The sequence below is a fragment of the Zosterops lateralis genome (assembly GCF_965231275.1).
Source record: "Zosterops lateralis genome assembly, chromosome: 1".
NCBI classification, from domain to species: Eukaryota; Metazoa; Chordata; class Aves; order Passeriformes; family Zosteropidae; genus Zosterops; species Zosterops lateralis.
The window spans coordinates 32,701,155-32,723,895 of NC_139762.1; the positions used below are offsets into that span (position 1 = coordinate 32,701,155).

The 22,741-nt window shown below is 38.3% G+C and overlaps 1 protein-coding gene across 2 annotated transcripts in view; it reads left to right on the forward strand.

The window, feature by feature from the left end:
- Positions 1-22,741, forward strand: part of SP4 (Sp4 transcription factor) — a 30,484-nt gene that overhangs the window by 647 nt on the left and 7,096 nt on the right. For both annotated transcript variants that reach the window (XR_014590082.1, XM_083861370.1), the window contains exons 2-5: positions 111-211; positions 699-2,250; positions 21,930-22,158; positions 22,394-22,593. Coding sequence is in view for 1 of the 2 variants with exons in the window: in XM_083861370.1 (XP_083717496.1) it covers positions 111-211; positions 699-2,250; positions 21,930-22,158; positions 22,394-22,593 (2,082 nt within the window). In the remaining variant the exon portion in view is untranslated. The remainder of the gene's footprint in view (positions 1-110; positions 212-698; positions 2,251-21,929; positions 22,159-22,393; positions 22,594-22,741) is intronic.

A 22,741-nucleotide genomic window follows, 5' to 3' on the forward strand; every position in this document is an offset into this window, starting at 1 on the left:
ATGAAGAGGCAAAAGCGACAATCCGGGAACCGAAAAGGATATGCTTTTAGGTTTTGTTATTATATAAATGAAGGTGAATAATTAACCTGTTACACTTGATATTTTTGCAGATCAAAAGAAGGAGGAAACTATGCCCACAGAGGGAGAGAAATCTCCCGAGGCAGAGAATAACAACAATAATAATAAAAAAGGGAAAACTGGAGGCTCACAGGTAAAGAACACACACCCGAATAGGGAAGTGCCCAGATTATTAGCATTTAAAATTAAGTGTTCAGCTAACAGCATTTCCTGCTCTGAGCATCTTTCTTTGGGTTGGATGAAACACGGTTGGGTGCAATGTTTTTACTGCCTGGACATGTTTATTCGATTGCATTTTGCAGCGATCAGCTGCTTTCCGTGTAATAGAAGCATTTTTTAATTTTTTTCTTTATTTTATCGTCGGGGGGAAAGACTAAATTGATGATGCAGTTGAGGTCTTGGCTGTGACATAGTAATTGATAATTAGGGACTTTTAAGAGCACTATGTTTAAAGATTATTTACAGCAGTTCATACTTCCTTATTCAGAGCTGTATCATTTGGCTCTATGCAGAAGCACTTTTTTTTTTAAGCTTCCTGTGCAAACCTTAATGCTGACTTTTGATGGTTTGTACTTGCACTCTTCTCCTGAATTCTTTTTGTTTTCTTTTTTTATGGATAGGATTCTCAGCCTTCACCTCTCGCTTTGCTAGCAGCCACTTGCAGCAAAATAGGAACTCCTGGTGAGAATCAAGGAACTGGACAGCAGCAGATTATTATAGACCCAAATCAAGGTTTGGTGCAGCTTCAGAATCAGCCACAGCAGTTGGAATTGGTAACAACTCAGCTTGCTGGAAATGCTTGGCAGCTCGTTGCCGCTGCTCCCTCTGCTTCAAAAGAAAATAATGTTGCTCAACAAGGGTCTTCTGTTGCCTCAAGCGCAGGAAGTCCCTCCAGCAGTAACAATGGAAGTGCATCTCCTTCAAAAACCAAATCGGGCAATTCTTCTACAACGACCCCGGGACAATTCCAAGTCATTCAAGTGCAGAATCCAGGCGGTAGTGTCCAGTACCAAGTGATTCCACAGATTCAGACAACGGAAGGTCAAATCAATCCATCCAATGCTACTGGTCTACAAGACATACAGGGTCAAATTCAGCTTATTCCTGCAGGGAATAATCAAGCTATCCTCACAACTGCAAACAGGACAGCTTCGGGAAATGTTGTTGCTCAAAACCTAGCAAATCAGACAGTTCCAGTCCAAATTAGGCCTGGTGTTTCCATACCACTGCAACTGCAAACTATTCCTGGTACTCAGGCACAAGTTGTAACAACTCTACCTATAAACATTGGTGGGGTAACCCTGGCTTTGCCTGTGATTAACAACGTTGCCACTGGAGGAAGTTCGGGCCAAGTTGGCCAGTCTACTGAGAGTGGAGTTTCTAATGGAAATCAGCTGGCGTCTACACCTGTCACTTCCGCTTCTGGTAGTACCATGCCAGACTCTCCTTCCTCATCTTCCACGGCTACAACCACTGCCTCAACATCTCTGACTAGCAGTGACACACTGGTAAGCTCTGCAGAAACAGGCCAATACACAAGCACAACAGGCAGCAGCAGTTCAGAGCAGGCGACTGAAGAACCTCAAACAACTGCTACAGACTCTGAAGCCCAGAGCTCCAGTCAGCTTCAGTCCAATGGACTACAGAATGTCCAGGATCAGTCAGGCTCTCTTCAACAGGTCCAGATCGTAGGTCAGCCTATTCTGCAGCAGATACAGATCCAGCAGCCCCAACAGCAGATTATTCAGGCCATTCCTCCACAGTCATTTCAGCTCCAGTCAGGGCAGACTATACAGACCATCCAGCAGCAGCCTTTGCAGAATGTTCAGCTGCAGGCCGTGAGCCCAACTCAGGTGCTCATCAGGGCTCCAACTTTAACACCGTCAGGACAGATCAGCTGGCAAACTGTGCAGGTTCAGAATTTGCAAAGCCTTTCAAATCTGCAAGTTCAAAATGCTGGGTTACCCCAACAACTAACCATTACCCCTGTGTCTTCAAGTGGTGGCACAACTATTGCCCAAATTGCTCCCGTGGCTGTTGCTGGTACCCCCATCACTCTGAATGCTGCCCAGCTTGCTTCAGTACCTAATCTTCAAACAGTAAGTGTTGCCAACCTGAGTGCTGCAGGTGTTCAAGTTCAAGGAGTTCCTGTTACCATTACCAGCGTTGCAGGTGAGTGGTCTGACAAAGTTTTGGCGTTTTGCTTGTTTGTCGGGTTTTTGTTTTGTTTCGTTTGTGGTGGTTGATTGTGGCATTGGTTTGCTGAGGTATTTTTTGTTTGTTTGTTTTAAATGTTACAAGAATACCATATGATTTTAGATTAACACTCTTTCTTCAGACTTTTCTGTAATGAACATTAAACCATTAACTATCTTACACTTATCACGAAAATTCAGATTTTAAAACAACTGACCTTTTTGCTAAACATTGAAATAATATTACCAGTTGCGTCAGTTGAATGAACTGTTTGTATTTGATAAACTGTACTTATATTCTGTCCTCCATCTTACTGAAGACATGTAGGCTCCAGAAATGAACATGAGACTTTACTGCTAGAGCTTTGATATGTTTGAAAAACAACACAAAAAAGCTTTTTCCAACCAGGCAGCATTCCTAATCTCCTTTTGGGGTATGTAGAATGAGAAGTGACAATATGTGAGCTGGGATACCTTGTGTCCTGGCATGTATTTATATGGAACTACTCATTGCCTGGTGCACTAGCTCAAGTTGTTCCACTAAAAGTTTGAGTTCTGCAAAGAGATTGGGTGGAATCAGATGTGCTTGCACATAGTTTCTGTGGCTTGCTTTAAAAATAAAAAGACAAAAACAACTGTACTTCAGTATTTGCTGCTGAACTTTTGATATGTACTATGAAATGCCTGTTTGGTTATGCTGATCTAATAGTTGGGAAAGGAGCTATTAAAAGGCTCTAGCTCTAAGCTCAGCTGAGCTTAGTTTTATGGTAAACTCTGTGCAAGGTCTGCAGTGTCCCACAAGGACAACTCTTTTTGTAAAATATGCTGACTTTTAATGTTTCAGATAAAACTTGATTTAGGTAGGAGTTCTCTTTGTCAGCTTGATAACTACTTACCTATGCTTGGGTTTATGTCATAGAAGTAGAAGTCTTCTATTGTAGTTACAATAAACTCTTCTCAACAACAGCCTGACTATAGGCGCAGTTTACTACTATAAAATTGGCTTGGCTTTTTATAATCATATGGTGATGGATGTTTAACTGGGCAAAAGGTTGTTCTCTTTAATTGAAATGTTTTTGAGGAGACATAATTACTAACATAGTTTAGTAATAAGAAATTTGCTATTGAGAATTTAATCTACTATGGTACTTCTCAGCACAGAATGGCATGTTGAAATACTAAGACCTGAGTTAGATGAACTAAACCTGACTTGTTTAAAGAGTGTCACGCAGGTGTTAATCTGGGTAATCAGAAGTAAAATCTTGACTTTGTGTTCAGTTGTAATGGTTCAAAGAGAAGTTTTGGTTACCTGTAGCTGAGCAGCTGCAGTCCTTTTTACCTTGGAACACTTTTCTTGATGGGAAGGTGCTGGTTGACAGTTTTCTTAGACAAGAAGTCTGCTTTGGTAGGGGACTCCGTAGGAAGTCTGCTTTGGGAGCAATCTGGATTTTGAGGTGCTGGAGAAACCTTTCTGCATGTAGGTTTTTTCTCTGCTTATTAATGGTGTACATACTAGCAGGTGTTAGAGCAAGAGATTCTGAATATCATTTCTGTAGGTTATATTGACCCTACCTGTGCTTGCTTATGATGTCTTTTGGAAAATAAAGGAATTCAGGTTGGTAACTTGAGGATGAAAGAAGGGCAATGAATCACAAGTATGGTCCTGGACAAGCCAAGCTTTAGTCATACAGTGTTTGTATGTTAACTAGACTACATTTTGTGACCATTGAATTCCTCTTCATTGTGCCCACTCTCTCCCGCCCTGCTCCCGACAGGTCTTAGAGCTGTTTCCATAATTTTTTGGCAGCAGTGAATCATAGAAACATAGAATAGTTTGGACTGAAAAGAACCTTTAAAGGTCATGTAGCTCAACCCCTCTGCAATTATCAGGGACATCTTAACCAGATCAGGTTGCTCAGACCCCATCCAACCTGGCCTTGAGTGTTTCTGGGGATGGGGCATCCACCACCTCTCTGGGCTATTTGTTCCAGTATTTTGCCACCCTCATTGTAAAAAACCCCTTTTCTTATGTCTAATCTACACCTACCCTCTTTCACGTTAAGGCCATTCCCCACTGTCATATCACTCCATGTCCTTGTAGAAAATTCCTCTTCGAGTCTCTTGTAGCCCCTTATGTATTAGAAGGTGCTGTAAGGTCTCCTCAGAGCCTTCTTTTCTTCAGACTGGACAGCCCCATTTCTGTCAGCTTTTCCCCATAGAAGAGGTGCCCCACCCCTGTACATATTCTGACATTTTTTCCTTTCATTTGTCAATAAAGTACTATTTCTTCCCCCGGACTTGATTTACGGAGAAAGAACAAGCTTTGTGAATGCAAGAGATTAGTTGTAATTTCCTCCTCTTACCTATCTCTGCTTCTGTCCTATGAAACTTCCTGATTCTACACTCTGGAAATGGGAGACCTTTGGTAGAATGGAAAGGAAAGTAATGAACATGATGTGGAGTCCTTAATGCTGTATTAAGATTCCAAGGAAAGAATGGTTATGAAATAGAAAATTACAAACATGCTAAGATCTAAACTTTTCTTGCCAGCTAAATAGAATAAACTGACTTGATCAGGGCTGTTGACTTCTTCAGGTTTATTTGAAATGGCTTTTTTTTGTTATTCCCAGGCAACATTACAGGAAACCCTTTGAAAAACAAACAGCTCAGCTACCTCAATACCTGCAGACTGGTATTTCTTTTCTGCAGTACCTGAGCTTGCCAGTGTGAAGTGTCTTGAAAATAAGCTGAACTCTCCACAAGTAGATCATTTGCCACAAATGAGCAGTAGAAGTAGGTGTTAGAAGCAATCCGTATGGAGGGTGTCCAGAAAATTTTAAGGAGAAGGCTGAGTGAAGAACTCATCCCATGCAAGTTATTTTGTCTTTCACTCAAACCCCTTCAATCAAGCCAGCTGAGTTTCTAGGAAAAAAGAAATTAAAAATCACAATCAAAAAAATCACAATAAATAACTGGTTTTGCATTTGTGTCATGTTTCTGTTCCGTGAACAGTCATTATTTCTGCAGTGAGATATTTAAGCACTTTTTTCTTTAGTTTTTCAGTAGTAAATGAAATAGTAAAGCAGAAAAATACTTCGTTTAAAATTATAACAGAATTGTTAATTTATAGAAAATTTTGAGAAATGGCGGGTGTTATAGTTTTTGTTGGGGTTTTGTTGTTGTTGTTGTTTTGTTGAGTGGATTCTAAATTCCAAAAGAGTAGAATTTCACATTGGGAAGAAAAACATTAAAATCTTCTAATAAATACTATATTTTAGTCTGCCTTTCATAAATAACCTTGGTCTACTGTACACCTAACCAACCATTAAGCCTACTGTAAACCTAGCAGGATGTATAAGTGTGTTTGGGTTTTCTGTTGTGTTTTTCAGTTAAAAAGTCAAAAACTGAGCCTGGTAAGTACCATACTTAGGGTTAGATGTTGCATGTGGTCAAAAAGCAGGGCAAAGGAGAGAAGTTCTCACACTCTTTCACTTTCTGGCATGATGAAAAATTTCAGTGTCAGTGATGAAAATGATTTTTTTTTTCACTGTGAGAGTGACTGAGTACTGACACAGGTTGCCCAGAGAAGTTGCAGACTCTCCATCTTTGGAGATCTTCAGAAGCTGTCTGGACATGATCCTGGACAACTTTCTGTAGATGGCCCTGCTTGAGCAGAGTGATGGGACCAGCTGCTCTCCAGAGGTCCCTCAAAGTCTACACCAATCTGTGATTCCATAAAATTTTATTTAAGTGTACAAAGTGTCAGTCAAAGTGTAATTAAATGTACAGAAGAAAGTTTTAATATTCTAATCCAGTTAAGTTTCTGAGCATTAAAACCAGGTCTTTAAGCAGTTGTTTATTCAAGAGGTAGACAAACAATGGGCTACATAAAAACCCACTGTGGTTGCTTGAGCATTCAGGGATCTATTAATACCTGTCCTGCTATGAGATCAGTACCTGTCATAGCCTTTTACCAAAATAGTTCTACACTAAGTATTTCTTCTCTGCTCTGACAGTTTTCATTTTGCACATGGTTCCCTGTGGAAGGGGATAGCCTGGAATGTTATAGGTGGCAACTTCCTGAATTTAGCCTTTGTGTTTTTGGGGAAAAACAGATATTACAGAGTACCCTTGCCTTTTTTTAAGGCTTCTGTTGTGAGAGTTGCAGATGCAAGTTGAAAGGATTCCTGTCACCAGCCCCTTTTTTGCCTTTTTAAAGCTTATTTTCAGGTCCGTCATTTTGTCTAGATGTGTTAATTGACACTGTAAGGGACTATGTGAAAGGAACTGATTTTAGTACTAGTTGATTCTAAGAAAAATACAGTTTGTAAAATTTTTCCTTTTTGTAGGCTGAGTTGTTTTGTCTGGTTGGTCGGTTTTGGTGGTTTTCTCTCTCTCTCTCTTTTTTTTTTTTTTTTTTTTTTTTTTTTTTTTTTTTTTTTGGGGGGGAGGGATTTTCTGGTTTATTTGGGGATTTTTGTTGGGGTTGTTTTGTTTTATCCTTCAGAAAAATTTCCCCTTTGTTATGAGAAAAAAAAGTAATAGATCAAACTCATATCTACCTTAATTATACATCTTAGAGTAATTTTCTTACATGATGATGGAGATGTTTGCCCCATACAAAAGTGAATTAGATGATTTTGTTTTAAAATAGTGAAAAATATTATTTGTATTTTATGTATGCTTATTCCAAGATTTTTTACTTGTTTTGAACAAAAGTCATCAGATTCCATCATCTTGCAACACAAGTTCAAGCCTTTTTCTTGAAGATTAGTGGTGACATGGCCTGAATTACGGGGAATTTGGAGTTCATCCACCCAAAATAACCTGGAGCAATGACTTCTGTTCAGTGGAACAGTCTGTTGCCTGGCAATAGTAAAGCTGGAGAGTTTTTAAGTCTTTTATAGGGGTGTGCAGTGGGCTCCAAAATAGTTCTTAATGACAATGAAATCCAATGCCAAGTGTTCTTATTGGGGTACTTAAATAATATAATGAGCCTTGTCATTCTGTTTCATGCTGTGTAGTAATGTGAGCTACTAAGGCGTTTCTCTCTTTGGCCAGATACTGTCACGTCGCTATGACTGTAGTTATACAATTTGTGTAGTACCTTGAGGTCTCCTGATATCTTGTGTATTTTCCCACTTGTTTGCATCCAGCTTCAGCCTGTCTTCACGCCTTCCCTTTCTCTCTTTATTAACTCTTCTTGTGTGACAGTCACTAGTTTTAGACTTGCAGTTCAAAGGCTCAATATATTGTTTAGACGTGACTATCATTCTGGGTCAAAGTTTGGTGAGGCCTTTGAAGCATTCTACCCAATTCTTTAAACAGGAAAAAAAATGGTTTAGATTACCTGTATATCAGTCAATGACTGGAAAAAGAGAAACATCACACTGATTTTTAGAAAGGTAATAAGTAGGCCCCTGAGAACTACCAACCATCCTCATCTCTGTGTCTGGTATGATCTAGTATGGAACACACCTCCTGCCAGCTATGTCCAGGCATACGGGTACAGAGGTGGTTAGAGACAGCCAGCATGTTGTCCCAAATATACACCAAACATGCTTCACAGAGGGCAAATCATGCCTGATTAATCCTGTGGCCTTCTGTGATGGAGTGACTGTATCATTAAGTAAAGGAAGAGCTGCTGATAATAATCTACTTCATCTGCCATGATTTATTGTAAGGGTTTTTGACATAGTCCCTCATAGTGGCCTTGGAGACATGGATTTTATGGATGATAGGAAAGTGGCTGGATGGGCACGTTCAGAGTTGCCATCAATGACTCGATCTCCAAATATAGATCAGTAATCAATGATGTCCCTCAGGGGCCCGTACTGGGACCAGTGTGGTCAGTATCTTTATTAATGATGTTGTGAGATTCTGTGCACCCCTTGGTAAATTTGCAGATGTCACCAAAATGAGTGGTGCAGTTGGTGTGCCTGAGGGGAAGGATACCATCCAGAGGGGTCTAGCAGGCTTAAGAAGTGGGCAAACTTGAACTTCATGGTACTTCAGCAAGGCCAAATAAAAGGTCCTGTGATGAGGCAATCCCTAATCTCAGTATAGATTGCGTAACAAAGTAATGGATTGAGCATCTCTGTGGAGAAAGCCTTGGGGATATTAGTAGACAGAAAATGGGATATGTGCTGGCAATGTACACTTGCAGCCCAGGAAGCCTATTGTATCCTGGTCTACATGAAAACAAGCAAGGCCAGTAGTTCAAGAGGTGTGAACCTCTCCCTCTTTGCCACTGTTGTGAGACCCCATCCGTAGTAGTGTGTCCTGTGCTGGGATCCCCAGTAGAAGACAGATATGGATCTGTTAGAGCTGGTCCAGAAGAGGGCCGTGAAAATGATCAGAGAGCTGAAACACATCTTGTATGGAGACGGGCTGAGAGAGTTGGGGTAGTTCAAACTGGTGAAGAGAAGGCTCTGGGAGCTTTTAGATATACGACAAGATCTTGTCAAACAGACTTTTTTCTGAAGACCTGCCTGCAGTAACTGCACAAGGGGCAGCAGTTTTAAGCTGGAAAAGGGTAGGTTTAGACTGGACATAAGGAAGAAATGCTTTACTCTGAGGATGGTGAGACACTGGAACTGGTTTTCCAGAGGAGTTGTAGATGCCCCATCCCTGGAACTATTCAAGGTGAGGATGGGTAGGTCTTCAAGCAACGTGATCTAACTGAGGATGTCCCTGCCCATGGCCAAAAGTATGATTATTTTTTTAAAAAACAAGTTTAATAGTTCTTGATGGATTAATTTTCTCTGAATTCATCTTTTCTGAGTCTGCCTAATACTTTATGCATTCAGGATTTGTCTGCAAGGTATTGTGTTTTAGTTGTTGCATAGGACAAGTTTTTATTTGAAGTTCTTAAGTTCCTCTATTACGAAAACTTAAAATACCTGATTCATCTTCATACTATTCACAGTCTTCTATTATTCTCTATTACATATGCTAGATTTTGAGGGAATGGAAAGTGTTTAGTCTAAAGTCCTAGAATATGACACTGATATTGTTGAATGAAAGAAAATGCATTTTTTTGACAACATATCCTGGGGGGCTCCTCTTGTGTTAATGTGATAGTGAGTATGTCTAGAAAGAGAACTCAGTGAGTGGTGTAGCTAAGCAGGGATTCCTGTAGGTGGTAAGAAGGTGAAGGGGGTTTAAAATAGCCACATTACATACAAGGAAACTGGCAAATATAAACACCAAAGACAGAAGTCGAAGGAACTGAAGGATAGGGATTGCGTGATTTATTTTTTTTAAACAACATGAAGTTTTCCTTACATTGCTTTCATTGACAAGCAAGATGCAGCAAACATCTTTAAAGACGCAAGCTGTGGAATCTGTGGTAAAAAGATAAGTACAAAGTACTGAGCTGTATTAAAAAAAAAAAAGGAATCTGTCTTGGTTTTTTACTTCATAGTATGTGACTTGGCATTCTGAGAGTGTAGAGAGGAGGAGTATAGAAACGTAGCATACTTTTTCCAAAGCCATGAAAGGTCACAACTGTTCTCAGGCTGCCTTGAGCTGAGAATTGTTGCAGAACCACAGTGTTCTAAATATTATAGTACTGGCATCCTTTTCAAATGTTTCAAAGTAATTACAGGAGAAGCATTTAGTCTCCTAATGACAAAATTGCTTTAGTTATGGGATTTTCTTAAACTGAAATTCAATCCAGTGGCAGAAACAGTTTGACAACAAACTGCAGTTGAAAACAAACATTTGCCATTGTGATGGTAGCATAAAAATTAGTGTGTCAATATACTGGTTCTGAACTGGATGCCTAAGGGATATACAATCTGCCTGTTCAGATAAATTGCCAATGGAGGATAACCTGGTAAATGTGCCTCACTAAAATGAGTCTTTTCTGCCTGATCTGTGAGTAGCAAGGCATGACTTCATCACTACTTCTAAATTAAAGTGGGAAGGGGAAGCATTTCATGTACCAACATTGGTCATAATTGCCAAGTAAAATATGTTTGTAATGAGCTATTTTTATGCTATAAACTTCAAGAACAAAATGTAAGCCTTAAAGTCTTCAAAGAACAATGTTACTAAAGCTGTATTTCCATATTAGATTGTGTGTATTATCAATACAGATGCACTATCTTGAGACTATTGGGTTTTGCCATCCCCTCTCTCAATCTCTCTTGTCAGAAATCGGAGCATATAGAACAGGAAAAGAAATGGCTGAGCTTCCTTGTTCGTAAAATGCCAAGCAAGTGAATTGAGAGATTCGGCACATCTTCATCAGCTTGTTAGTATTTTTTTTTTATTTGAAGCATACTTAGATCTGCAGTAAGCCAACCTTCTTGTTCTTCCATTGCCACTGGGTGTGAGGGAAAGACAAGATGCATACTGAAAATTTAATTTCAACAGCTTCTTCACTGTAACTTAAATTCTGGAGTTCTAAGTCTTGTATGATTTTGGAGCTGGTAGATGAAATAAATAATTTGTTACTCTTTTAATATATTAAAAAGCATTTTAATAGCAGTGTTGATTATTGAAAAAGCTAACTATATATGGAATGGGGTGTTGTTTTTTAAGAGGAATATTAACTTCAAGTGAAACAGTGTTGTTATTGCCCTGTGGGGAGCCAGGAGTTGGACTCCATGATGCTTGTGGATCCCTTCCAACTCAGGATATTCTGTGATTATTGAAAAACAACTATTTTTTTTAGTGGTCAATGATTTTTAATGGATAATTTAGTTAATAAAAGAAGCTTGATTTATATGCTATAGCATAGTAGCTTTGGAAGTAGTCAGGGCTGCATAATGAAGTATAATTTTTAAATTAGTATTTTACTCTGGTTATGACACTTTCACCAAAACAGTCGCTCTGGACATCTGTAGTCTTTTGAGAAATGTAGCATCAGAGCACATACTTAGTTTAGTTTGGGTATGGTTATACAGTTACATTGACTTCCGTATGCATCCATTCCTAACAGTGGAATCTCCACTGATACTTGATCAGCTGACCATTGGGAAAACTGTATCACCCCAACATACATATTTAATCCTCACAGATTGAGAGACTAGCATTATTTTGTTTTAAAGAGAGAATTATCAGTTAATATCTTCCTGCCAAGAAAGCCCTTGGGATACATGTTAAGAACAAGCCGAGTTTCCTTAATTATAGTTTCAAAAGATGATGTGACGGCTTTTCCCTTGAGAAAAATGCTGAAGTTTAAGAAATATGGGCCTTGATTTTTCTTGTTTCTTTGGTCATCAGGGAGTAACTGACAAAAGCATGAAGCTTTTCTGTTTGTTCTGATCCAAAAAAAGACTAGGTAAACAATTTGGTAGGGTTAACAGTGTTACAGAAAATGTCAGAACTTTTATGGATTTGGATCTTACAGATTTATGTGGCCCTTCTTTTGTGATTCTATAAGGTGTAGTTTTGTTGGTCCTTGCCTGATAAAGTTTCAGTTTTTACATCTTTTAATAAACAAGTTAATTTTAATATTGGTCAGCCTATTCATCCATAGGCTGTTAATAAAGCCAAAGCTTGTGGCTCATGTTTGGTCTTGCTGTGTAAGATCTTTAAAAATGTTTTATGGATCTTGGTTTTTTTCCCAATAATATCCTTTAAATTCCTTTTAATCACCTTGTGCCTTTTTCTGTTTGTTTGTTTACTTTTATCTTGATCAACATAACATTTCATATAGCCAAAATATTTACTTCAGGGAAATTCCTGAACTTTCCAGTCAAATGTAAAATATGTAAGCCAGCTAAAGCATAGTCAAAATCCCATAATACCCATGCAGAAAAGCTCCCAGCCCTATCTCCCAAAATCCAAATAGGGTACTGGAATCTTAGCTTATATTTTTTCATGTTAGCCTACTTCTGTCCTTTCAAGACTCAGTTATTACTACTGCATGGCAATACTCATAAATTGAATGGAGATGCAGGAAATGACACTTTCTGAGTGTGTGGTTTTGTTGCCATATGGCAGAAGTGTGTGTAAGATAGGCATTTGATTTTGGGGTTTTTTTTGATTTTTGTTTTGTTTCAGCTTGTCAGGTATTGAGCTTCTCTAGTCAGACTGTGGAGACCAACAGTCCACAGGTTTCTTTCTAGTCCTACCCCTGTTTAAGAGTTAAAGGGAAGAATTGGAGGAAAGAACTGGGCCACATTCTGTTGTGGCTATAAACTCTAGAATAATCTGAGAACTGGGGCAAGGAGATGGGGTAGAGGGAGATGTTCTATAAAATTAAATCTCAGAATCTCAATTTCTTACCTCTGCTGCTGGTTTCCATGCAATGTGTCTGATACATTGCAACACTGCTGGGGTGCTTGGGTTTTCAGCTGTTGCTCTAAGTTTCAGCATGCAGGAAACTACTTGTGTTCATCTGCAGAGAAGTGTTTCTGGAAACTAACCCTACATATACTTTTCTTTTTGACTGTTTATTCAATAATGATGAAAATCAAGGGGTTTTTTGAAGGGTCTCTTTTCATTAGTATAGCAAGTTACTGTTCTGATTCCATCTCCTTCTGTAGAAAACTTAATAAATTGACCATATTTTCTTAACATTTGTAGTCACAGTATCCAAAACAGCCAGAGACATTGCCTTGATTTAACTGAGACCTTCAGTTTGTTGTTCAAGACTAAATTTTGTGAAATTGTAGCACTGTGTTTGATTTTTATATTGGTTTTGTATGGGTCTTTTTGTGTTGTATTTGTGGTAGCTCTTTCTTATGTTTCATAAAGTAGTAAAAAATAAACTTGCTTTCAGTTTAATGAAAGGTCCTACCAGCTGGGAAAATTTATTTTCTGGATCAAAATACTGAAGTGCCCTCAGGTTGTTCTAAAGTACTTGAGTAAAGCCTTAGATTTTTGAAAAATCATTAAAGTAATGTGGTGAAATTTTCAGAGCAGTGGTTTGAGTTTATGTTACCAATATGATTCTTTTACTAAAGGAAACAAACTTCATGTTTTTTAAGATGCTTAAACCCCTCAAGCTTTATTGCCTTAAGTTTCACTTTTGAAGCAGTACTTTTCACAGAAGTTAAACATAGTTATTATGCTGCTCAGTAATTTTTTAACACACTGAGACTTAAAAAGCTTTTGAAGAAGAATATAACAAGTTCTTACAAATCTTGACAAAGTTAGCCAGGGACAAAAGGTAGAAACTTGCTGCAGTGCCCCTGTAGGAGGTAGAAAAGACATCTCTATTTGATGCTGCAGTTTGCACTGGAAACTTTCTGCTTGTAGTAGCATCTGGACACAATACTGTGATTTGTGATGACCCTTGTAGTATTTGGGTGAATCCAGTTCCTCTCCTTACTCCAAACTGATCTTCTCTACAGAATGTTGGTCCCTTGCATCAGTGCTTGCAGTTTCTGTTCTGAGGAATTCTTCTTTTGTTGCACATTATTTCTTCATAAGTCTTTTTTAACCACTGATTAGAAGAGAGAGCAGAATTGTCAGCACACTGCATAATGTTCAGTGTAAATATTTAAATTCAGTTTTGTCTTTATGTAATTTTTAAATATTATTTGTGCTTTTTTTTCAGCATGAAACCTCCTATGGAGTAGGGTTTTTTTTTTAAAAAGAGGATGTCTAACTATATTGATGCATACTTTCAAGCAATATTTAGTGCTTTTAATATTTTGATGCTATGTCTTAATCAAAGCATTCTGTCCTATTATATAGAATTATATGTTATTATAAGTAGGTTGTATTATAAATAATATATAAAGTATATAGATATTATCTTAGTATAAATTATGTATATATCTTTGTGGAAAAAGAATATTAAAGAATGTTTTCAAGCTCACAGTACCTGGTGTATGCAGGGCAACAGAAGATGAAAAACTTCTTTTTTCCCATTGCTTTGTATCAGTGAGTTGTTAATGGGCAAGTTGCTGCATCAGCTCTGGTGCCTGTAGAGCTTTGGATCTCTGCAGGCTGTTTTGTAGTAATGTGCATTGAATTATGGATTCTAACTGCAACCTTCTCTTTGCTTTTTAGAATACACAATTGAACAAATTTTCTTTTTTGCAGCATTAGCCACTGTGGCTCTAAGTACATTTTCCAAAGTGTTTCTTAGATTTTGCAGTAAGATGCACCCTACTGAGATAACTCTGTCACTGATGCTCTCATCTTTTGGCTGCTAAACATTGGTTGCACAACAGCAACAGGAATTATATAATTTTTTTTCTGAGGAACTAGGTACCAGAACTTAAAAGTATTCTTTTCTTAGTCTTAAATTTCTCTTCAAGATCCAATGCTTCACTCTCATGATTTCTGTAGATCAATAAAGTTAAATCCTTTTCTTTCCCTTCTGCTCTGTTTACCTCAGAGTCTTTCATGTCTGCTGCTTCAGGTGAGCAAGAGTAGAAAAGCAGGTGTAGTTTGTGGTAAAAGGAAGCTTGCTTTGCCTTATAATGCATGGCCAAGCCTAATAACAGCAGTCAATCTCTCTGTAGAAAAGTACATTTTAGGTACCCTGCATTAGCTTTCTTAAATTGTTCAAGTGCTGTTATGGTTTTGCAAATTAATTTTAACTGCAAATGTGATTGATGCATGTGTGTATTATTTGGTTTCATAGTAATTACTTAAAGTTGTTAAATTTTCTTGCATGAACATGTTACAAACTCATGTATGGGAAAGCATATGTGAGTTTTACCTGCTGTCTTGGTTTGGAAAAGACAGGTGCCTGTCAGGGAAAAGCTGGATCTTCCCTTGGAATGGAGAATGTAAACTTCAAAATACTATAATTTTTCAATTAAGGGCCCTCAGGCAAAGATTTGAGAATACAAATAACAGTTCTTTACTAGGAGTATTAAAAAAATACAAATGTAGTAAAGCAAGCAAATAAACAATTTAAAAAATCCTAGAAACATTGACAGAGTCAGAATACGACCTGACACCCTGGTCATGGGGTTGGGAGTAGTCCAAAAAAGTCCTCCTGGAGTAACAGATGTGGTTCTGTTGGAGTAGAGATGGTCCTGTAGAAGAGTCCAGTGGTGGTGAGATGGGCCTAAGTCTTTCCTCTGGGAATACAGTGGACACAGGCTGTCCTGCTGTGCTGGATTTCAGCTTTTATCTAGGTAGGAATGCTTGGCTCCTCCCACTGGGTGGAGCATGTCACAGTGAGATGATGTAATTTTATCAATCATATGGTGAGCCTTAAGGGCCCATTGACAGAAGATATCCCCCTGGAGGGAGGAAGAGATAAGGAACATTGCTCCCCACCTTGTTTTAACAGCTGGTCCATTAACAGAATGCACCCACCCTCTCCCCCCTGGAGTTAAAAGAAAAAACACCTCTTGGTTTCAACAGATTGGGAATAGAATACGTGCTTTTGGTTATATATTGCAACCTAAGACACCTGCTAAGATCCAATTTTACTGCAAAACTGGAAAGCTGAGCAAGTGATGCTGAAGAATAAAGGACGTGCAATCATTTTTCTTGATAATCCTGTATCTCATGTTAATAAGTAATGCATTTACTTAATGGCTTAAATAGGAAAGATTAGTGACTAAGATCATGCAGGTTCTTCTATTAAGAAGCTTAAAATTTTCTATTTAGTCATAATCATGTTTGTAATATTGCAAAAAATGAAACTTCTGTTGCACTTGATTTGTAAAGTAGATACTGTATCAGGTTTCCTTGCTGTATGCATTTTGTCCTATGGTCAAATAAATGCGTACTATCCAATAGAAAGAGAGAGCTTAGGCCTGAGAGGAAATGAAATGCAATTGAGTATCAATGTTATTTTATATCAGTTATTTTGTAACATTTGGTTGTAACTTAACTTTATATCCTGACAGTATGTAAAATAAAGCTCAGACATATGCAAGTTCAGTGATGATTTTTTAAATCAAGATATTTCACAATTTCAGAAATCATTATTAAAGCAATCACGGGAACTTGAGAAGACTTTCTCTGTTTCAAAAGCAGATGTCAGTGTGTAGTGATTGTTTTCACAGCTCATACAGAATAACATAGATGAACTGAAGTGTGACTTTGTTCCCTCACATAGTGATTTGTTTAGATCTCTTTCTGAAACCTGTGCTGAAACATGAGATCTGTTGTTACTGAAGGGTTCGATTATGGATGGTGAAGTGTAGTGATATCAGGTCTTGTGGTTTGGAGTGTGTCAGGAAGAAGCAATTTCAAGTGATCTCCTGATTGTAGCAGCATTTCTGGAAGGCTCTAAATAGCATTTAATGCCTCCAGTAAGACATTGAAAGGAATATTTTTAATTAGCATTTTTTCTCCATCTAATAAGTGTCAAGAGATCATTCTGTTCCTGTATGGATAACATTATCTCAACCACATGTTTTTAGAGTAAGCAGGTTTGTTTGTTGGGTTGGTTGTTTTTGTTTTTTTTTCAAATAAGCCAGTTTAGACTTAGATCCTCTCAATTGAAAAATCCTCTCTGTATTAAACTTTTAGAAGTTGCCCTAATTTAATTTAGTAGGCTGCTGACAAACTCATATCAATATTAAGTTTTCTCAGTATCTTTACTTTGGTAGAGGTGATTTTAAAAATAATTAAATTCTCTTCCCTTTATATTCCCTTTATTTTTCTTCTTTAATAAGTGCAAGTGGTGTAACAGTTAAAGCCCCTAGTGACCATAGAATTCTAGTATATAGTTTAAGAAAACGTCCCATACAACTCAAGACTATAGCAGACTCAGTTGGAGATTTTGGGCATGTTCTGTCAGTTGTTTCATGAAAATTTTCTGATTTTTCTTCAGGAGAAAAGATATTTCAACTAGTCTAAAATACACGCCCAGTATTCTCAAAGAACAAAGACTTTTATGTTTAAAATGAGAATAGGTACATTTCTACCCTGTGTATTACTAGTGTGCTAGCTTGTTGGGGTGCTTTCTCAGGAGTTAAAAACAAAAATTAAGTCCAGTAATTACATTATTGAACTTCCCTGTGTTTTCTCATAGCTGCATAAATCTCTGACAAAGAATATTTATCATGTATGTGTGCTTTCTTCAGTTACTCTTTAACGTCAAAAAACTAGATTTGCTTATTGAATATTGTGGGCTGGTTCTTCAAATAAGGCAATTTGTATGATATTTTGAGAGCTTCAGAACCTTCTATTCCAAATTTAGTAAGTGGAATTCAAGAGAAAGGAGTTTAAAATAGTGACTCCATGAGATCAATTTAAAGAAGAAAATTCAACGTGCATATTAGAAAATATTATACCTAGTTAATGCTATCTAAACAGTAGTCATCTAATTACTGTTTAACTGAAACCACATGGGGAATGTAATTGTCTGCCTGAGCAACCTTACTTGCCATTGCTCCCTTTGTATTTTAATTGTCATTTTTACAGTTATTGTGAAGAATTTCTACTCAAGTGTGTCACTGTATTATGTTTAATAAAAAGATGAAGATTGTAGTTCAGTAGTGTGTATCCTGTATTCCAAAATATGCCCTGTCCTCACATGGGGAGAAGGAAAGTTCAGAAAGGTAAAGTGTGTGTCAGTGGTACTTGATATTCTGAAGAAGTGTCAGAAGACCCTTGCGTAGTTGGTCATCTCATTTGGACGGTGAAATAGTTCATATGGAATCAGCAAAATATATTGGATTTTTAGAAATGCTGAACAGGCTTCTGTATAAATGTGGATTGTTCATATCCTAGAATTATATCCTGAATACTAACCAGTGATGAGAAAAGGAGTCATCCTCCTCAGGGTTCAAGTGCCACCATTCATATCTTGCTTGAAAATACTTGGCTTGGCAGCTCTCTTGGTTTAGGGTAAATTTAGGGAGGAAACTTTTGAAGGGGTCTCTTTTAAAAGCAGCTTTAAGCAGTCCCTGCCCCAGCCAGTTCAGGAGGTAAATTTTCTTTGAGAGAAGTGGAAAAAACTGTTTATTTAATGAGCAAAGTACTCACCAACATGAAAAAATGAATAAAACTCCTTGTTGGTCTCAAGAGGTGGTAGATTTAGAGATTCAGAGTCTAAAGGTTTTTTTGTAGGTATGGCCTTTTTTGAGTTAGGAGCTGCCAAGGCAGCAGCCAAAGGGAGCAGGGCATGGGCATCTCCATGCTGGGGTTTGCTCGAATGGGTTCTTGGTATTGGTCCTCTGGAGTTGAGCAGTTGAGAGTTGAACAGTTCCTCGAAGAAGCCACAGTCTGGAGGAAACTTTTTGTCTCAGCTAATGGACTAGAAGCTAGTTTAAAAGTAAAGAAAGACTCTCTGGGTTTTCTTCCCAGCTACAGGGGGCTGTGGATTCAGAGAGCACACTGAGAGCTTTATTTTTCTCTCACTGTCCATGCTAGGCAGCACAGTCTGTGAGAAAAGGAATTTCAGGGAAGTAAAAATGAAGTTTCTGCAGATAAACAGTGTGCATCTTCTCCCCTCTGCTTTGCTTTCTGTATCTCTTGGCCTAGTTTAGAGCTACAGGCCCCATTTCTGAGCAAAAATACAGATGATGGGGATACCAGGATACCACATCATAAAGTCACCTCTGGACAGCAGCCCAGAGAAAGGTTGCACCAAAACTTTAATATCAATTCAAGAAAATCAGAGAGAAAGAGCTAATGATCCTCTTCAACTGAGTTCTCACCACAGACTGATTAGTGCTCCAATCTTTGCTCCAATAGGAATTTGTGATGTAGATGGAGTCATTCTTCTAACAAACTGTAATAAAAAAGTACAATTGTTAACAATGTACTCAAAAATGTGACTGATGATGAAAATAGAATAGGAGGCTGCAGTAGGCCACAATATCTGTTATATCTTTCACTTTTGTAGTGACCATTCACAGACCCTTCATTTATAGTGCTGCTCTGTGAATAAAGGAGTTTGTATTTTGCGTATGTTTAACAGATGAAGAGTGGATTGTGCTCTGCAAGAGACTGCATGTTAAGCAAGTTCTTCCTTTTAATTTACCTCTGGCTCACCAGAAGTGCAACTGGTTTTTAACACAAGCAATCACATTATTATGTTAATATTCTCATATTAGGATAAGCATTAGATGTAAAAAATATCATTAGCCCTTTTTTGACTGTGGTTGTTTATAGCATTCAGTCAGTGTTCCAGCAGCCTAACAGCCTGACAAGGAGTTGCCCCAGGACTAGCCCTTCTTTGGAAGCTCTAGTATCCTCTTCAGCCACTGTTAGGCCAAAGTACTTGATATTACTATTTGCATTTATATCATAATGCTCTTCTTACCCTATCATATTCTCCCTCAAGGATTATCATGAGTGCTTTTCTTTCCCATTAAAGTATGGAAAATAAATATATTTCCAGTATATTGCTGTTCTGAAAAGAAAGACTTGATTCTATCCTAAACATATGAGGACTCTGCACTCAAAGTTAAGCCTATAATTATTTTTCCCTTTGCTGCTGATACCAGAATCCTTTTGGATTTTTTGTTTGTTTGTTTTACTGGCTATCCAACAGCAAGTGTGGTTTAACCTCTATCTCTTATGGGCTTGTCCTTGTTCTTTTTGGAGAACTGAAAACACTCAGTATCTGTCAGTATTTGTAGCCTTCTCAAGAAGACAGGGAATTCATGTTTATTCATATCTAGGCAGATCAGATACAACTTCCAGTCATAAACTAAGGGAGGTAACTGGGAAAATTTGGTCAATGCTTCAGGTGGAAATAACCTGGTACCGACCTAGGCAGAAACCAGATTTATTCTATTTCCTGTGGCCAGCAGTGGCCTTTAGATGACAAATCAAGTAGTTTTGGGAGTTTCTCTGTATATCATGTTCTTCAGTCCTAACCTATATGCATGTATGAGGTGGTGTTAGGTGGTGTGTGTTAGGTTTTGTCTCTGGCTGGTAGCATGGTGTTACACAAGATAATCAGTGCAAGCCTCTATTGCCCCTCAGCAATCACGTGAACAGAGTAGTCATTGTCCCATGCTGGGTTGTGTGTCAACTCACTCAGTAGCTGGGCACTTTAGGCTTCAGAGAGAGAGTTCTTCTTGTCCCCATTGGTGGTGTTGTTAAGGATGCTACAAAAGTCATTAAATCCCATTCAAATATCTCTGAATCATGTTGTCCCCAAGGAATTTCTACATTTGAAATGAATGTTTCAATACTGAGGACTTTCATGTCTTAAAATATCGTGTTCTGCTATAAAAAATTCTGGTTGCCTGTTACACTCTCTAAATAAGGAGATAGTATTTCCTTTAATTTCACAGTTGTGTGAAGGCAGTGAATTTTTGAAAATGGCAGCATCTAATTATATTTTGTCCCATTCCTGTTACTAGGAGGGCTGGCATTCAGTGTTGTCATGTTGTGGCTGGAAGTCATATATCTGTGTCAGATTTAGTTTATTATATGTATTTTCTAAGTATGTATAGTACTAACTTTTAAAACAAACATAATATTACTTCGTTGTTGAAGAAGCTACACTTCTTACCTATACTGGAATAGTTTCATTTGCTTTAATATCAAGTGACCACTTATCAATATATCAATCCAGATTTCCTTAGATCAAGAAAGCCAGTGAGATAATGGGCTTAGGCAATGAAGCTGAATTCTTTGTTCATCAAGTCAGTCTTGGAATTTCATTTATTCCCTTCCCTAGGGAGGCTGTTCTGGTGATCGACCACCCTCTCAGTGAAGAGCCTTTTCTTAATGTCCCACCTAAAACTCCCTCATGCAGATTCATGCCATTCCCTCGTGGCCTATCACTAGTCACCTGAAAGAAGAGAGAGGAGATCAGCGCCTCTCTCCCTCCACTGCCTCCCTTGAGGAAGGTGTAGACTTTGTGGAGTCACCCCTCAGCCTTCTCCCAGCTGAACAAACCAAGTGACCTCAGCCACTCCTTTTAAGTCTTGCCCTCGAGACCTTTCATCATCTTGGTCCCCTGCTCTGGACACAGTCTAACAGTTTGATGTCTTCCTTACATTAGGGCACCCAAACCAGCACAAAGTGCTCGAGGTGGGGCTGCACCAGTGCAGAGCAGAGCAGGACAGTCACTTCCCCCTCGCTTGGCTCACTGCACTCTGCTGGATGCACCCCACGGTACAGCTGGCTCTTTCTGCTGCCAGGGCACTCTGTTGACTCATCTACAGCTTGCCATCCACCCAAACACCAGATCTCTTTCCCTGGGGCTGCTGTTGCTTCTTGTCCCCACATTTATACATCTGACCAGGATTACCCCATCCTGTGTAGAAAATCTGCAAAACAACAGTCTCAAGAAAGCTTTGGAATGTTAGCTTGTTCAGGTGTAGTCAAAGTTTCTTTTTCATTCAAAAGCTCCTTTCTGGCTCAATGTTTATTCAAGACAGATTGTAAAAGCAGTGACAATTCTGTAAGTGCCTTAAAACAACGTCTTAATTAGCTGATTGTAGTTTTCTGAATGCAGATATAGTTCAAAGGTTATTAGAGAGACATTAATTGGCAATTGACTGGACAGTATTTCTGTGTAAGATTTTGCCTATCTCAGCTTTTAAGAAAAAGAATACATTTGTTAAACCAGTTAATTTTTCTTAGTATCAGTCAGTAATTTGTAGTCTTGTGCTGTTTTAATAACAAATTACATTAAACTAGCAGGTAGGTAGTGCTTCAGGAAAATGGCTGGATTTAATATTTTGTTTGTGGCTTCCCTTAGCATTAGGTGGATTTTTGTCCACCTAATGTAAATGTATAAAGTTTATTTGTGCATTTCACTTATTGAAATGACTAATAAAAGGTAAAACAATTTTTATTTTACAGGTCAACAGCAAGGACAGGATGGAGTAAAAGTACAACAAGCCACAATAGCTCCTGTAACCGTAGCAGTAGGTGGCATTGCTAATGCAGCAATTGGTGCTGTTAGTCCTGATCAGATAACACAAGTGCAGCTTCAACAAGCTCAACAAGCTTCTGACCAGGAAGTGCAGCCTGGCAAGAGACTGAGAAGAGTTGCCTGCTCATGTCCTAATTGCAGAGAGGGAGAAGGAAGGTAAATGTAATTTTTATCAGTATATATTTAAGCATCTTATCACAGCTTGCCTCATTTGGGAATGAGATTGTCCTATATTGCCTAGATTTTTAATGCTTTCTATTAGAAAGCACATTTGTGTGGGCTTTTTCAGATGGGGATTAAAATTGATTCTATTAGCATGAAATGTTTCTCCTAATAGCTGGTAATGTTTTAGAATATAACTACTTAGCTGTTTAAATATGGGTTTTTTTAGAGGCAGCAATGAGCCAGGAAAAAAGAAACAGCATATTTGCCATATTGAAGGATGTGGAAAAGTTTATGGCAAGACATCTCATCTTCGGGCACATCTGCGCTGGCATACCGGTGAAAGACCGTTTGTCTGCAACTGGATTTTTTGTGGCAAGCGATTCACAAGGAGTGATGAGTTACAAAGGCATAGAAGAACCCACACAGGTTGGTCATCCCTCTCTGTAGCCATAGTACAGCAAGTCTGAATCATAGTGGCCATAGTTAAACAATGGTATCAAGGTTCTCAGTTGCTAAGTTAGCTGAAAATTATCATTAAATGTAAATAAAGTAACTTTAAAACAAGGAAGTGGGA